The sequence below is a fragment of the Ascidiella aspersa genome, chromosome 2 (assembly GCF_963924565.1).
Source record: "Ascidiella aspersa chromosome 2, kaAscAspe10.2, whole genome shotgun sequence".
Classification (NCBI taxonomy): domain Eukaryota; kingdom Metazoa; phylum Chordata; class Ascidiacea; order Phlebobranchia; family Ascidiidae; genus Ascidiella; species Ascidiella aspersa.
The window spans coordinates 16,651,182-16,663,908 of record NC_139448.1 but is presented as its reverse complement, the minus strand read 5'-3'; the positions used below and the strand labels follow the sequence as shown (position 1 = coordinate 16,663,908).

The 12,727-nt window shown below is 44.1% G+C and overlaps 1 protein-coding gene across 1 annotated transcript; it reads left to right on the top strand.

Moving 5' to 3' along the window:
- Nucleotides 1-465: 465 nt before the first annotated feature.
- Nucleotides 466-12,727, top strand: LOC146164026 (protein Wnt-7b-like). The gene is made up of 5 exons (XM_083381967.1): nucleotides 466-1,066; nucleotides 6,738-6,967; nucleotides 10,890-10,977; nucleotides 11,140-11,365; nucleotides 11,694-12,727. Exons 1-5 carry the CDS (start codon nucleotides 993-995, stop codon nucleotides 12,174-12,176), a joined length of 1,101 nt encoding a protein of 366 aa, XP_083238093.1. The 5' UTR covers nucleotides 466-992; the 3' UTR covers nucleotides 12,177-12,727.

Genomic DNA, 12,727 nt, shown 5'->3' with positions numbered 1-12,727 from the left:
TCAATCTGTTTAGTCGGAGGTGATGTACTCTCTGCACTTGGTCGCCAAGCAAAATGACGCTCAAACGCACACCGTTGTGTAATGGCCCGCGCTCTACGTTAGTGTTGCCATAGGGATGCAGATAGGCCGACGCGAGACGTTGCCTGAACAAGGTCGGCAAGAATGTTGACGCAAAAGTGTGTCAGGCTGTTGTTAAGGTAAACACGTGGTAGCGTACCCGAACACGGCAGCCATGTTGTGGCTGTTTGTTTAGACTTACATGAGTGTGACGGTGTTATTTGGATCGCCATGGTGGTTCAACAGAAATATGGCGTCCACGGGAGTTATGTCATCTGACTTAAATACAAAACTTATGTGTACTACTACGTCATGTAACGTAAATAGATGTGCACGATAACTGGTATACATATAACTGCCAGGTCTTCATCCACTTATTTGTTTTTGCTGTTTACGCAGGCCTTAAGTTTCAATAATTTGCCGTTAACCACATGATTCAAGCTGTTCTGTTCCGCTGATTTAAAAATTAGAAAAGCTGTTATCGTGAATGTTGCCGGTTGGCAGTTGCTTTAGCAGGTCGCTTAATACACGGCAACAGCAGCAACTTTGTTTCCAGTTGCTTGTAAATGTTCTTTGTGTAAAAGAAAAAACGCAGACTTTCACTACAAATACCAGCCACAGGCTAAGAGACCAGCTTAGAACGGAACGCCCACTGAGCAAGGCGTAAACACTACTTCTGCTGTGTTGGGCAACGTTTACAGCAACACGCTAGTTTTACTTCCCACCGAAGTTCATTTTTCCCGAGATTGGTCTAAAGCAGAAGAACCTGGATTAATCCCGAATTCGTGGTCCGCGGAAGATCCCAATTCACGCACGACTTGAGTCAGGGTTTACTACGACTTAAAAGGCCTCCGTGTTCCTCTTATAAACGAATTTTCTGTACCGGAAACGGCAAATCAGGATCCACATGCGAAACTCCGTCGGCCTGTTGGAAAATGCCTCGCCATTGTCGGATCATTGTCCTTCTGCATTTTCAGTTCATATTACTCGTCCCACCCGCTGATCTTATGTAAGTGTTTCTATGATAGTTATCTGCCTCTAAAGCAGAACAAAAACATCGTCGATCTCTTACATACAGCTTACCTTATTAAAGTTGGCTGTGTATAGGACATTCTGTTTGCGCCTTTCCGTGTGAATGTACAACTGATACGCTCCAAAACAGCCGGCAACACAGGAGACTTAGGAAATAGGACGCAAACAGTATGACGAGCAGCACTTTTATTTATAGCATGGCCGTATCATTCTTTTTTAAATGGCATAGTTCGTTTTACGCCGCACTAACTACAATACATTGCAGTTGTTGCATTCAGTCAAGAGAAATATATTGAAATGAAAAAGGGGGTTGTTTAAAAGGTTGTTCAACAGTGATTTATAATTTCAAGGCTGTTTTACTTACACTTGTGTTTAAAAAATATCATTTTTTTATAGTTATTCCTTTATTAAGTCATTTACATTTGTTTTAACAAGTGATGCGAAAGGTAGGACAGGTAGGACAAAGGTTTGTTCCGCGTTTTGCGACCATTGTAATACGAGTAATTGGGCATCCTTCCGTCAAAAATAGAAGCGACGTTCGGGCAAAACGCTTTTGGACAAGGACAACATTAGATTGTCGAAGCGCCGCGGGTTTAAACGGAAATTGCATGTTACGGGTGGCAGACGCTTGGTCGTAATTATCGGATGAAGCCACTGACATCTTTCCCAAGTGCGTACGTTTCCACGTGACTGTCATTATAGCGTCACACGACAGGTCGCCTTTGGCTTTACAAGTTGTGTTTTGTTCCCTCGTGCTCTGTGAGTCTAATTTGTTCCACAGTTCGTGGAACGAAAAACTCGTCGACTCTCAATAAAGTGTGGGTGTCGAAATCGCATCACGCCAGCCAATTTTCGGTATGATTCAAATCATTAATGTTTTTTCAGATTTATTCAGTAATATAATAGCGAACAGTTAGTTGGTTATAATACTTAAATTGTGCACGTTTACGGACTTTGCTAACCGAACGGTAACTCGCTTCGACTTAAGGATGGCCATATATATGCGTTTTATTCAGTGGGGTACTGAAGCTGGTGTGAAACCGCAACGGTGATCGCAAAAGGCGAAACACTGGGCCCTGACTGAGTGGTGCACGCATAAGCCCAGGATTAGTGCCGAAGCTATTTGTATATACGCAAAGGAGACGAGTTAAAGCCTGAGCCCGATGTTAGAGCATGGGCGCCCCGGGCCATTTATAATTGCCATAAGAGGTGTAAACAAACTAGTGTCACATTAGGAGCGCGGCACTGACCAATAACTTAATGGATTAGCTTTGCATGCCTGAAAACACCCAAGTCGAATCCGGCGTATTTGCACTTGTTGAATTTGTTCCGCTACCAGCTGCGCTCGTTCTTGTTTGTGTAGGAATGCAACCGCGAAGCGGTGTTCGCGACCTGTGTGGCATGCATCATTTGTTTTTCGTCGGTGTAATTGAAAAAATTCAGGCGAAAAATATTTTAGTTGAATCAGCTTTTAAGTAATATCAATATTTATGTAAAGTAATTTTATTGGCTGTTTGAGATATCAACTTTAGTACGCTTTCTCAGAACTTCGAAAAACACGAATAGACGCCCGATGTGTGTTGAGTTTAGCGTGTTCCCAAACGTTTTGAAATTCGTAAAAATTTAACCGTGATTTGGCATTTACAACTGAACTCCGTGCGGCCAGAGAAGAAACAGTAGCACACAGCGTAACGAGAAATATCTGTCCGTGCTCAAAAGTCGCGCGTAATCCACGAAGCGGGTAAGTGCACTCTTTTTGTCCAACTTTAAAGGCCACTTGTGTTGATCGAACGGATTAAATCACCCCACGTGCCCCTGCTGTAGCAATATAGCTGAGGTAATATGCCAGGCGTTGACGCGAGTAGGACGCCTTATTTCTATATGACGTCGATTTTTTATGGGGTTAGGCATACCTAAAGATAAGCCTTTAACATGAAGTTGTATGTTGCGCATGTGTCTCGACCTTACTTTGTTTTGGTTTATAGTTTATTTTCTTCACTTCTGGTTACAAATAAGTGTCTACTTTGACTTGCGAGTTTTAACTAATATATCTATAAAGTCATATAGGTACTAGAATAGTTTCAAATGAACTTTTTATAGGCGCCGAAAGTGCATTTTATCTGTTTGGTTAAAGGTGAAGAAAAAGCTTAAATTACCTAAATTCATCATTTCAAGAATTCATAAATAGGGGCGTCTCAGATTTGTACATAATTTGGCTTACTAACTTGGTGTTTAAGTAGCACAATTATATCGTTACAGCTTTCGCAGCACGAGAAAGCGTAGAAATATTCCCACTGGCTCAAGACCGGCCATTTAGAAAACAAACTCGCCCTATCGGCTATGTAATTTGTTGTCGAAAACAGAGAGCACGGGGATAGCCATTAACGGGCTAGGGCTCCGCTGCAGTTTTCGGCGCCTTGTTTCGTGGTGCAAAGCCCCGAAAAAACGCACACTTTTGTTGTTCAGCTCCTAAATCGAGCTACATGTGTCGCAACTACGCAGCGTCGCGCTCGAGGTGTTGAAATTATTAGCCTTGTCCGTTCGCGACGCCCTTACGCGAGATCAAACGCTAGGGCATTATTGAAAGGCCCATTTAAAGGCCGCCCTTTTTATCAAAGCTCAAACGAACCTCGAGGCTCAGCAATGGCTCAGTGTCATTTATCGTATTTTTTCCTGGATTGATCTCGTGTAAAGGCATCATCACGCGATTCCTAAGCACCCCTAATTTCGGGTTGCGCCAGCTGTTTTTCCCGATGTTTCGGTCCTATAGAAAGACAACGAGCATCTGGCCCACCCAATCCGAACAACTGCGATGACTTTGATTTTCCATTGACGTGACACAGGGCCCACACCCAAATCAGTCAAATTGACAGCACAAATGATATCAATTATTGCGCATATCAAAAGAGTAATAAAAAGTTGTATTTTAGCGCATGTCACCTCTTGTCATTATTAAGAGATATTTACGGTCGATGATAACTCACAAGTTTGTTTGTTTGTAAATACCTGAATATAATATCACGAGAAATAGTAACGTGTAAATACAAGTGGTGTTTTCGATGCATGTTAAGCATCCCTAACAGTATCAATACAAAAGTCAGATATGAGAGTCCATTAGCTTTCCGCCGTCAACTTTTGGCATCGAACTTTTCGCGTCTTGAGACCAACGCAAAGCAAAGGGGACACTTGTCGCACGTCGGTTTTACATTAAGAGAACGCACTCGAAAAAGAAAGCAACATTTATGTACTGTCACCGCGATACAATGTGAACCCTCGCCGCCGACAAAAGAGAATTTATGAAAATGTCATTTTCTCCGGCTCCGATCGCTTTGAACTGACATTTGACCGAACACAAAAAATGACGACACCGGCATAAGATTTTATGTTTATCACAGTTCATCAAAACACATCCAATATTGAAATAAGTTTGTTTACACTACAGTATTATATTTACACTTGGGATATCCCGGTCAGCTATAACATTTGGCAAAACATAACCTCGCGTCCAGTAAACGATTAAAATCATAAAAGCAACCATGTGGAAGTTTTGGTTTTTCGAATGTCGGAATTATGAAGTTTAATATGACGTCTTTTGAACAGTTTGAGATTAGCACCACTTTTTTAATGGATACTACAGTTAAATTGTTGTTACAAAACCCCAGTCAATTGCAAAATGGTCATTACAATGACGATGATAGTTTACTGCTTTGGTTGAAATGAAACAAAGACGTCTGAGTAACATTGTGTTTGTTGAAGAGGTTAAAAATACTACAACACGCACAATCTGTCATTGTGAAAACGATATCGGCCGAGAAACGAGAGAGACAGTTTAAGAAGAGAGGTTAAGGGCGTCGCAGTTTGATATTTTAACCCATGCGATGTGGCCTTGAACCCGCTAGCTTGTTTAGCAACTCGAGATGGGAGATGAGGGCACACTAGCCGAAAAATCCCCCCTTCACAGGGAAAACGCATGCCCAAGGTCACAGACTCTCCCTTTTCGCGAACAGAAGCCGCGTTGTCCGACGTCGGGGCCTTTTCGACCCGACCGATGCGCCAAAGTAACCCGAAGCCCAATGAGAGACGCTTCAAAACGCGCCGAAACATGCAGTTAACGAATTACTCCCGGCGCTCCTGAATCGTCAGGAACCTGTCAAGGCCGCAATTTGGTCTCGAGGTTTGTTTGGCAACCCTCGCTTCCTGCCTTGCCTTACAACTGACTGTCTCCGTCCTTCCTTCGAGGGACGACGAAAGTGCCCAGTGTTTGTTAACGACGGCATCTTCCGATGAAATCTGACTCTTGGATGCCCGCCACTTGTAACCGAACCGTGTCGACGATGCGCCAGGATTTCAGCCAACAAGCACGGTCGCCTTGTCCATGCAGATACTTTGAGAGGAAAGTTGTTTCTGGGGCGAGTGGTTGCCCTCTCCCATACCTAGGGAGTGGCGGGGTCACGTTGCCCCTTCGGTTTGATGTGGCGTAAACACAGGTGGGAACGCGTTACGATCACATGCTGTGTAGGATTCGTTTGAACTTTTCGATGTGGCAGCGGTGTCACATTGTCCTAAAACAACTTGGACAAACCGTTACTGTTATCTTGAGCGTGAAGACGACAGCACGGGATTTACTCAAGTTCATAAATGGGTTGTCTACAGCAATATACACACCAATATGTGAAGAATATTTTATAATTATTAATAGTTTGGCAGTATGAGAAAAGCTATTCTGAGGTGGGCAATTTCTTTAACGCTTTTTTGATTCGTTAGGTTTCTTTCAGGTAGTAACTATTCATAAAGTCTTTTTTTGCGCTTCTGTGTAGTTTTACGGCTAGCGCTCCTGTGTATAACGAACGCACGGTTCAAATATGATTGGCGTGCGAACCATTCCCGTTTCCGTCACGGCGTCGCCCTGAAAGTTGCAATAACGCGTGGATAGGAATGCGAAGTTCGAGCGTCCAGCAAATACCCGACACCGAAAATGCCTAAACGGAGTCCCGCGGCACAGACTAAGCGGGGTCGCCTTCCCGGCAACCGGAGAGGCTACACTAGGCGCAGGCGTGGCGTATGCAATTAGCACAGGGAGCGTGCGAACGGTTTAGAGACACATGCATGGGAGCTAGCTAAGTAACACGTCATTCTCGCGTAATGCTGAAAAATATGCCAAAGTAACAGGAACTGGATCGGCAGCGCCCCGGCCCTGCGTATTGGGTTCGCAACCCTTTCCTGTAACGATTAGAAAGCCTAAAAATAACAGACAAACAGAAACACTCCTTGTGTCGCGCTTTCGCACGAAGCTTTCGTACAGCGATGGTAACGTGCAATTAGGAAGCCGCTAATTATGGTGAACTCAAAAATAATTTGGCTGACTTAAAATCGCTCGATTTCTCTAAGCTTAATTCTCACATTCCTTTTCGCAACGACCAGTGTTTTGTGGCTTATCAGAAATCACCGCTGACAGCCGCATCAGCTAAATGACTTTAAACCTCCATAATGTTTAGGTTTACAATCAGTTTCACATAGACAATATAATACAATGAACCTTGTTGTTTAAATTTGGAACCAGTAATAGAAATCGCTGTCGCTTGAAGAGGCCATCTTTGAATTCAGTACAATAAGTAATTCAAACAGTTTTATTTCCATTTGTCTTGCAGAGTCCTGTCTCCGGTGGTCGCTCAGGGCAACATCCAAATCTGCAACAAAATCCGCGGCCTCACTCCGCCCCAAATCACCATCTGCCAGGCGCGCCCGGACGCCATCATCGCCGTGAGCCGCGGGATCGCCATCGCTCTGGCGGAGTGCAGGTGGCAGTTTCGCAACCAGAGGTGGAACTGCATCACCACCGGCAGGAAGGGAGGCATTTTTAAACCGGAACTGCGAATCGGTAAGTTTCTGGTTACCTGATAACGTGTTTCACTAATTTACTTTTTTTTTGTTTAAAAAATAGAGCAAACAAGCCCGTTACCGCATTTAACATGACGTGTTACCGTCGTGAGTTTTAATTCTTTAGAATGCCTTTACAAAATTAACCGAATTGGGGTTTTAGCCATACTTTTTTATCTTAAACTGTAAAGGACAGCAAGAGACTTGTCCGATCACAGATTCGTGTTACTCGAATAAGAGGATTTAAACAGAGGTATAGTTTCACTTGGGCCTTGATCTCACCTTTTTAATAAGTTAACCGTGAACGCCAACAAAAAACAAGCCAAGTCCATTTCCGTTATATTACCCTGTCAAGGTGAGCGTAAAATGTTTGCTCGCCTTCAAAAAGAAAGCGAAAGGAAGCCGACAAATTCCCATCAATTTTGTCACAAAGGCCGTCGCAAACGATGGAAAGTGGCTCTTCGAGTGACATTTTGTTTGTTTACCTACACCCGGTCAATCTAATAAAGCCTCGATATTCGGCATACTCCAGCGTGCGGCCTTTTAATTAGCTCCTCACGAATCCCGTCAAGCGTGCCACGAGGTAGACGTAGTTTTAGTATGAAAATAAGTTGTCTGTGTGTTGCACTTGGTCCTCCGTTATCCTGGGTGGGCGCGTAAGATTCACAATAAAATTAACAGTGGCTTAAGGCCATTTGGGAAATTTATAATTTTTTCAAATATTAGTGTCGGGAATAGGTAACTACCAATAAGTATATTCTTAAATTGCTCAGCCACTATATATATTTCCTCCTGATGTAGATTTTAAATTACCAAGTTATAGAGTTTGTTGAATAAAGATAGTTTACTTTATGTAAATTGACCTATGTGTGGGTTTTCCTTTTCACATCCCAATTTTTATTCAGGTCTATAAAAAATATGTTCTTTAACGACTTGGTTATTATTAATTTAAAATGCAAAACACTAAATCCGTTTGGCGTCCCTTTTGCATTGAGTGTAAATATATGTTCGCTTAACACTGTCGATCAAACTTCTATTAACCTTTAGCTTTTAAGCGCTGTGTGCGTTGTTCGAGTACGGGCGAGTTGTAGCAACCCTGAACATGACATTCGCAGGCGCCAACGACGGGTGCCGACTGAGCCTTGTAAGGGCGACGAAGGCACGCAGTTGTAAGCGCATCGTTGACTGATACCGCTATCGCGCCCAGTCGGGGACGGATACTTTGAAATCGAATACCACCCTCGATCCATTTAGTCCGCATCGACCAAATGGCCTTGTTTTCACCAAAACTCGTGTCGCGAAAAGTTTCGAATCAAACCGCGGCTGCGATAAGACCAGCACTGCCTGTCCGCGGCAGTCTGTGCACCCCGGGAAAGGGCTGCTCAACTCGGCGTCACGGGGTCCTTATCGGAACCGCGGGCGCCTTGCTAGGCGATGCCCAATCGGCCTAGATAGGAAACACTATATAGACGTTGACAAATCGCGGTGCCGAGTGACGCGAAAAAGCGATCCGAAATGTTACCGTATTTTGGAAGCCAAGGTAACCTTGCTTATATATGCTTTTCAATCAGCAATGCATCAGGCTTTGCACCTTTATTGGATTGCTATGGAATGGCGTGAATATTTCGTTTTTTCGAAACTAAATACTAAGAGTAAACATCAGAAAATCCCTTGGATCTCTTTGAAGATCGCATACCTTATAACAAGACTTGTTTCAGTTGGGCTTTGTTGTTCAAAAGACCACACACTTAAGGTTCCTGGCTTGTCTAAACGTTAACATGCAATTACAACTTAAGGTGTTTGTAATTGCGTTGCCACAACATGCCGGGTCTAATTTACGCCGACAGCCCTTCTAAAGTTACAACAATTATATTGGAATTTTTCTCTATCACAATTCACAAATCGATTTTTGATCCACAGCAAGATCGTGTATCTGATTTATTTCTGACTGGAGAAAACTGGATAAAATTTAGCGCTGCATCATTCCACAGTTCGAGCGTTTGTACGCGGATTATCCATTTGCGCCGGCAACGTTGTTGTATTTTATGCCTTGACGCTAATTGCTTGAGCAAACTGCCTTTCCCGCCTGCCTTCGGGTGGCCAAATCAAATCTTTCCCTTTCTCACTGTTGATTCTGTTTACTGGAAGCTTCACGGGTCAGGTGTAAGTTCAATGCAATATAAGCTCGTATAAAGTTAGACGCGTTAGCTTGGCACGGGGGTGTATAGCTTTGCTCAGACAAAACTTGCTGTGTGGATTTTGGGAGTGGCTGGAATTTCGCCTATTTGTCAATAACGCATCTTTATAATCGACATAATCTTTTCGCCGATTTTCAAGGCTGCTCTGAATGTGAGTGGTTGCTTTATAATGATGAAAGAAGCGGCTGAAAAACTAGGTAGGGCGAATGAATTAGCACTTTTTTCGGTTTGCGTAATTTTGTTGTAACAAAAAATGTACTTTTATTGATAAAAAGCGTCTATATATATTTTAAGCTGCCTTTAAAAAAAAAGATTTAAAAACAACGGATACCTAATTTACTTTTATGAACTGGTTTTTATTAGGGCTCTCTTTAGTATGCTAGTAAGGTCATAATGGGGGTTTCTTTAACATTTGCTATGTTGTGTTATTTCGTGCACATCATACATGTCCCTGAAATAAACAGCAAGCTGTGACTAAGGCACTCCCACATACAAACGTCATGAACACAACCATATAAAGGTTTCCAATGGCTGGAATGGACAATAAAATCCGCAAGCGCTTTTCCGTCAATTGCGACTGATATAGAGTCACGCTCGGTGGAGTTTCCGTGAACCCGGGCATCGTACGAGAAACTGTACGTCTGCTGGAGTTTTGGATTGACACGAGCAAAATGACACACCGTCTTTAGCCAGGAAGCGAAGCCAGCGTTTCAATCGCGACGCGATTCTCTTTCTATTTTTTTACCCGACCACAGGTATCCGACAGACGTCGTGCTGCTGCAACAATTTGAATTTCCGCCCTATGTTGAACATTCTTAGGTTCCATACCACAGAACCTTGCGTGCATTAAAAGATGCATACCGTCGAAGTGTGTTGAAAGTATGTTCATCATTTTAAGCCCCTCTGATCTTTTCATGTCACTTGGGCAGGATTTCTTTGCGATACCGTTGGTTGGATGGCTTGCGCAAAGCTTAAAGCGTTTCAAGCGTGTATGCATTTCACGCCTGTGGTACGACTTTCAAAATACAGAACTTGATTTTTTCTGCGCGCGTCTGCACCTGCCTGGTCGCCCCTTCTTCAAGTCTTCAGAAGAATTAGAGTCTATGTGGAATGACGGATGGCGCGCGGCGAAGGGGGAGCGCCGCAGTTCGTCAGGCAACATGTGCAATGTGCACGCCAACCTCAAACACGGCCAGGGAGATGTTGCTAAAAACGATCGTCTTTCCCAAACAGAGCGGCAACTCATTGATGGACGAAGGGTGGCGGGACGTCTTTCAGCTTTCAACGGCCACCCCGTTCGTCTTTGGTCTGATGTGACCAACGCCCGATGGGTTACTGGGCCATTCGCACGTATTCTGCGTCATCGCCTGCCGCACGGTGGCAGTCAAGCGCATCCCGACCCTGTGGATGGGCCGGTTTCGATTTTGAGACGGCTGAATAGGTTTAGTCCTCCCCTGCTTAGATGATTGGCACGCGAGCTTGTCACGGCGACGGTTTAGCACACAAATATATCGGGAAACAAACGGATTGTTGTACCGAGCACTTGTGCTTGGTTCGTTTCGCTGTGTACATATATAGATGAAAACGAAACCGAGGAGGGATGCAACAGACAAGACAAATCCAATTAACATTTGTAGGCGCCTTAAGTCGCAAAAATGCAATTTTACGTAACCTTTTATAACGATATTTATTAGACGTAGTTAATCTTGATTTGTTTTCTTTTAGATTCCAAGGAGGCAGCGTTTGAAAGCGCAATAAAATCGGCCGGAGTGCTCCACGCGTTCGTCACCGCCTGCGGTCGTGGGGAAATCCCGTAAGTTAACTAGCTAAATGCTAAACTGTAATAAGGATGTTGTCTCTCAATAAAGCTGTTGTAAAACTAAAGTTGATCGTTTTTGTGAGAATGAATTTTCTGTGCATTGTTTACGTTGTTTTATTGCACGTGAGTGAATCGGCATTTTCATTGTATATTTAGTGGGTGCGGGTGCGATGAGCGGCGCAGCTCTTTCCGGTACCGAAGGGCCCCGGTCCGTAGCGCTCCAACCGAGGTCCGGAAAGCCTATAGGGTGTGGAGGTGGGGCGGATGCTCGGCTGATATCGAGAACGGCCTCGAGTACTCAACCGAGTTTATGGAGGCCCGGGAGATCTCGAAAACCGAGCGGTCGTTTATGAATCTGCACAACTACCACGTTGGACTGCGGGTGAGCAATGGATTTTTGTAATAGTTTTGTTCCTATTAAGGACGTGGTTCAAGTTTTTCTGGTTTTATTTATATAAAAAACGGCATAATAAAAAGTTTAAGTTAGTAGTTTGAAACAAGTAGTTCGCAGTTTAAAGATATATTTTTAGAAAACCTTTTTTAGAAAAGAGTAAATAAATAATCGGCACAGAAAAATACCAAAAAACATATTTTAGCTGAGAGATTTTGATGGCCCAGCTTAAGCCATGGCAAACATATAGTAACTACTCGAACTGAGATTATTTGGAAAATTCAAGTAACCCTAAACTGAATTTCCCACTTTGCCTTAGGTAATCCAGAAGAAGATGAAGCGCAAATGCCGCTGCCACGGGGTGTCGGGCTCGTGCACGATGAGTATCTGCTGGGACACACTGCCCACGTTCAGGGAGGTCGGCTCGATCCTGTACAACAAGTACAACAACAGCGCCAAGCGAGTGGTCGCCACCAAGGACTTCCAGCGCAAGAAACCGAACGGCCTGAAACTGAAGAAGGGAAAGAACAAGAAGCCGCGCTCCAGCGACCTGGTCTACTTTAAGTCGTCGCCGTCGTTTTGCCAGCGCGATGACCGTATCGGGGTTTTCGGCACGCGCGGCCGTCAATGCGACGCAAGGGACCCGGGAAGCGAGCGGGAGTGCGGTAAGATGTGCTGCAACCGGCCGCATAAGACGAAACACTACACCAAGCAGGAGCCGTGTGACTGCAAGTTCTTCTGGTGCTGTCGCGTTCATTGTGCCGAGTGCATCAGGCCTATGACCAACTACACCTGTCTGTGACAGCAATAGGACTCACCGGCAGCAAAGACGGAAAGCAATTCCCGACAGGAAACGCCTTCGGGACGGGAAGACGAATGCGCAATCCGACAACGGAAAGAGCCAAGATAGAAGGACTCCAACTTTGGCGTAATGACGGTGCTTGAGTGCTACCGCCCTGCTTTCGCTCAATGCGACTTAAGCATCCCACGGACAGTTCATTATACTGCAACGGTCACAGCCCGGAGTCTACTTTTGAGCCGTTTTTCATTAAAAACGAGTTACAGTGTATTTATAAAAACCGAGACGAAGTTTTTGTTGAAGTGCCTATACGTTCGTGTGCGTGCTTTTTTCTAGTTCTGATAAAAAAATATTTTATATTTTCGTCATACGTCGCCTGGCGCATGCTCGGCGCAATATGTTGTTAAGTATTTTACCGTTTGGTTAATGTTGTTTTATTGTTAATGTCACGTCGTTGTCTTCACTCGCCACTGCGCTCACCTTTTCTATATATTTTCCCATTTTTGCTTGACATTTTTACGACCGGATCTTCACGCCGGGAAACGTACCGAGAA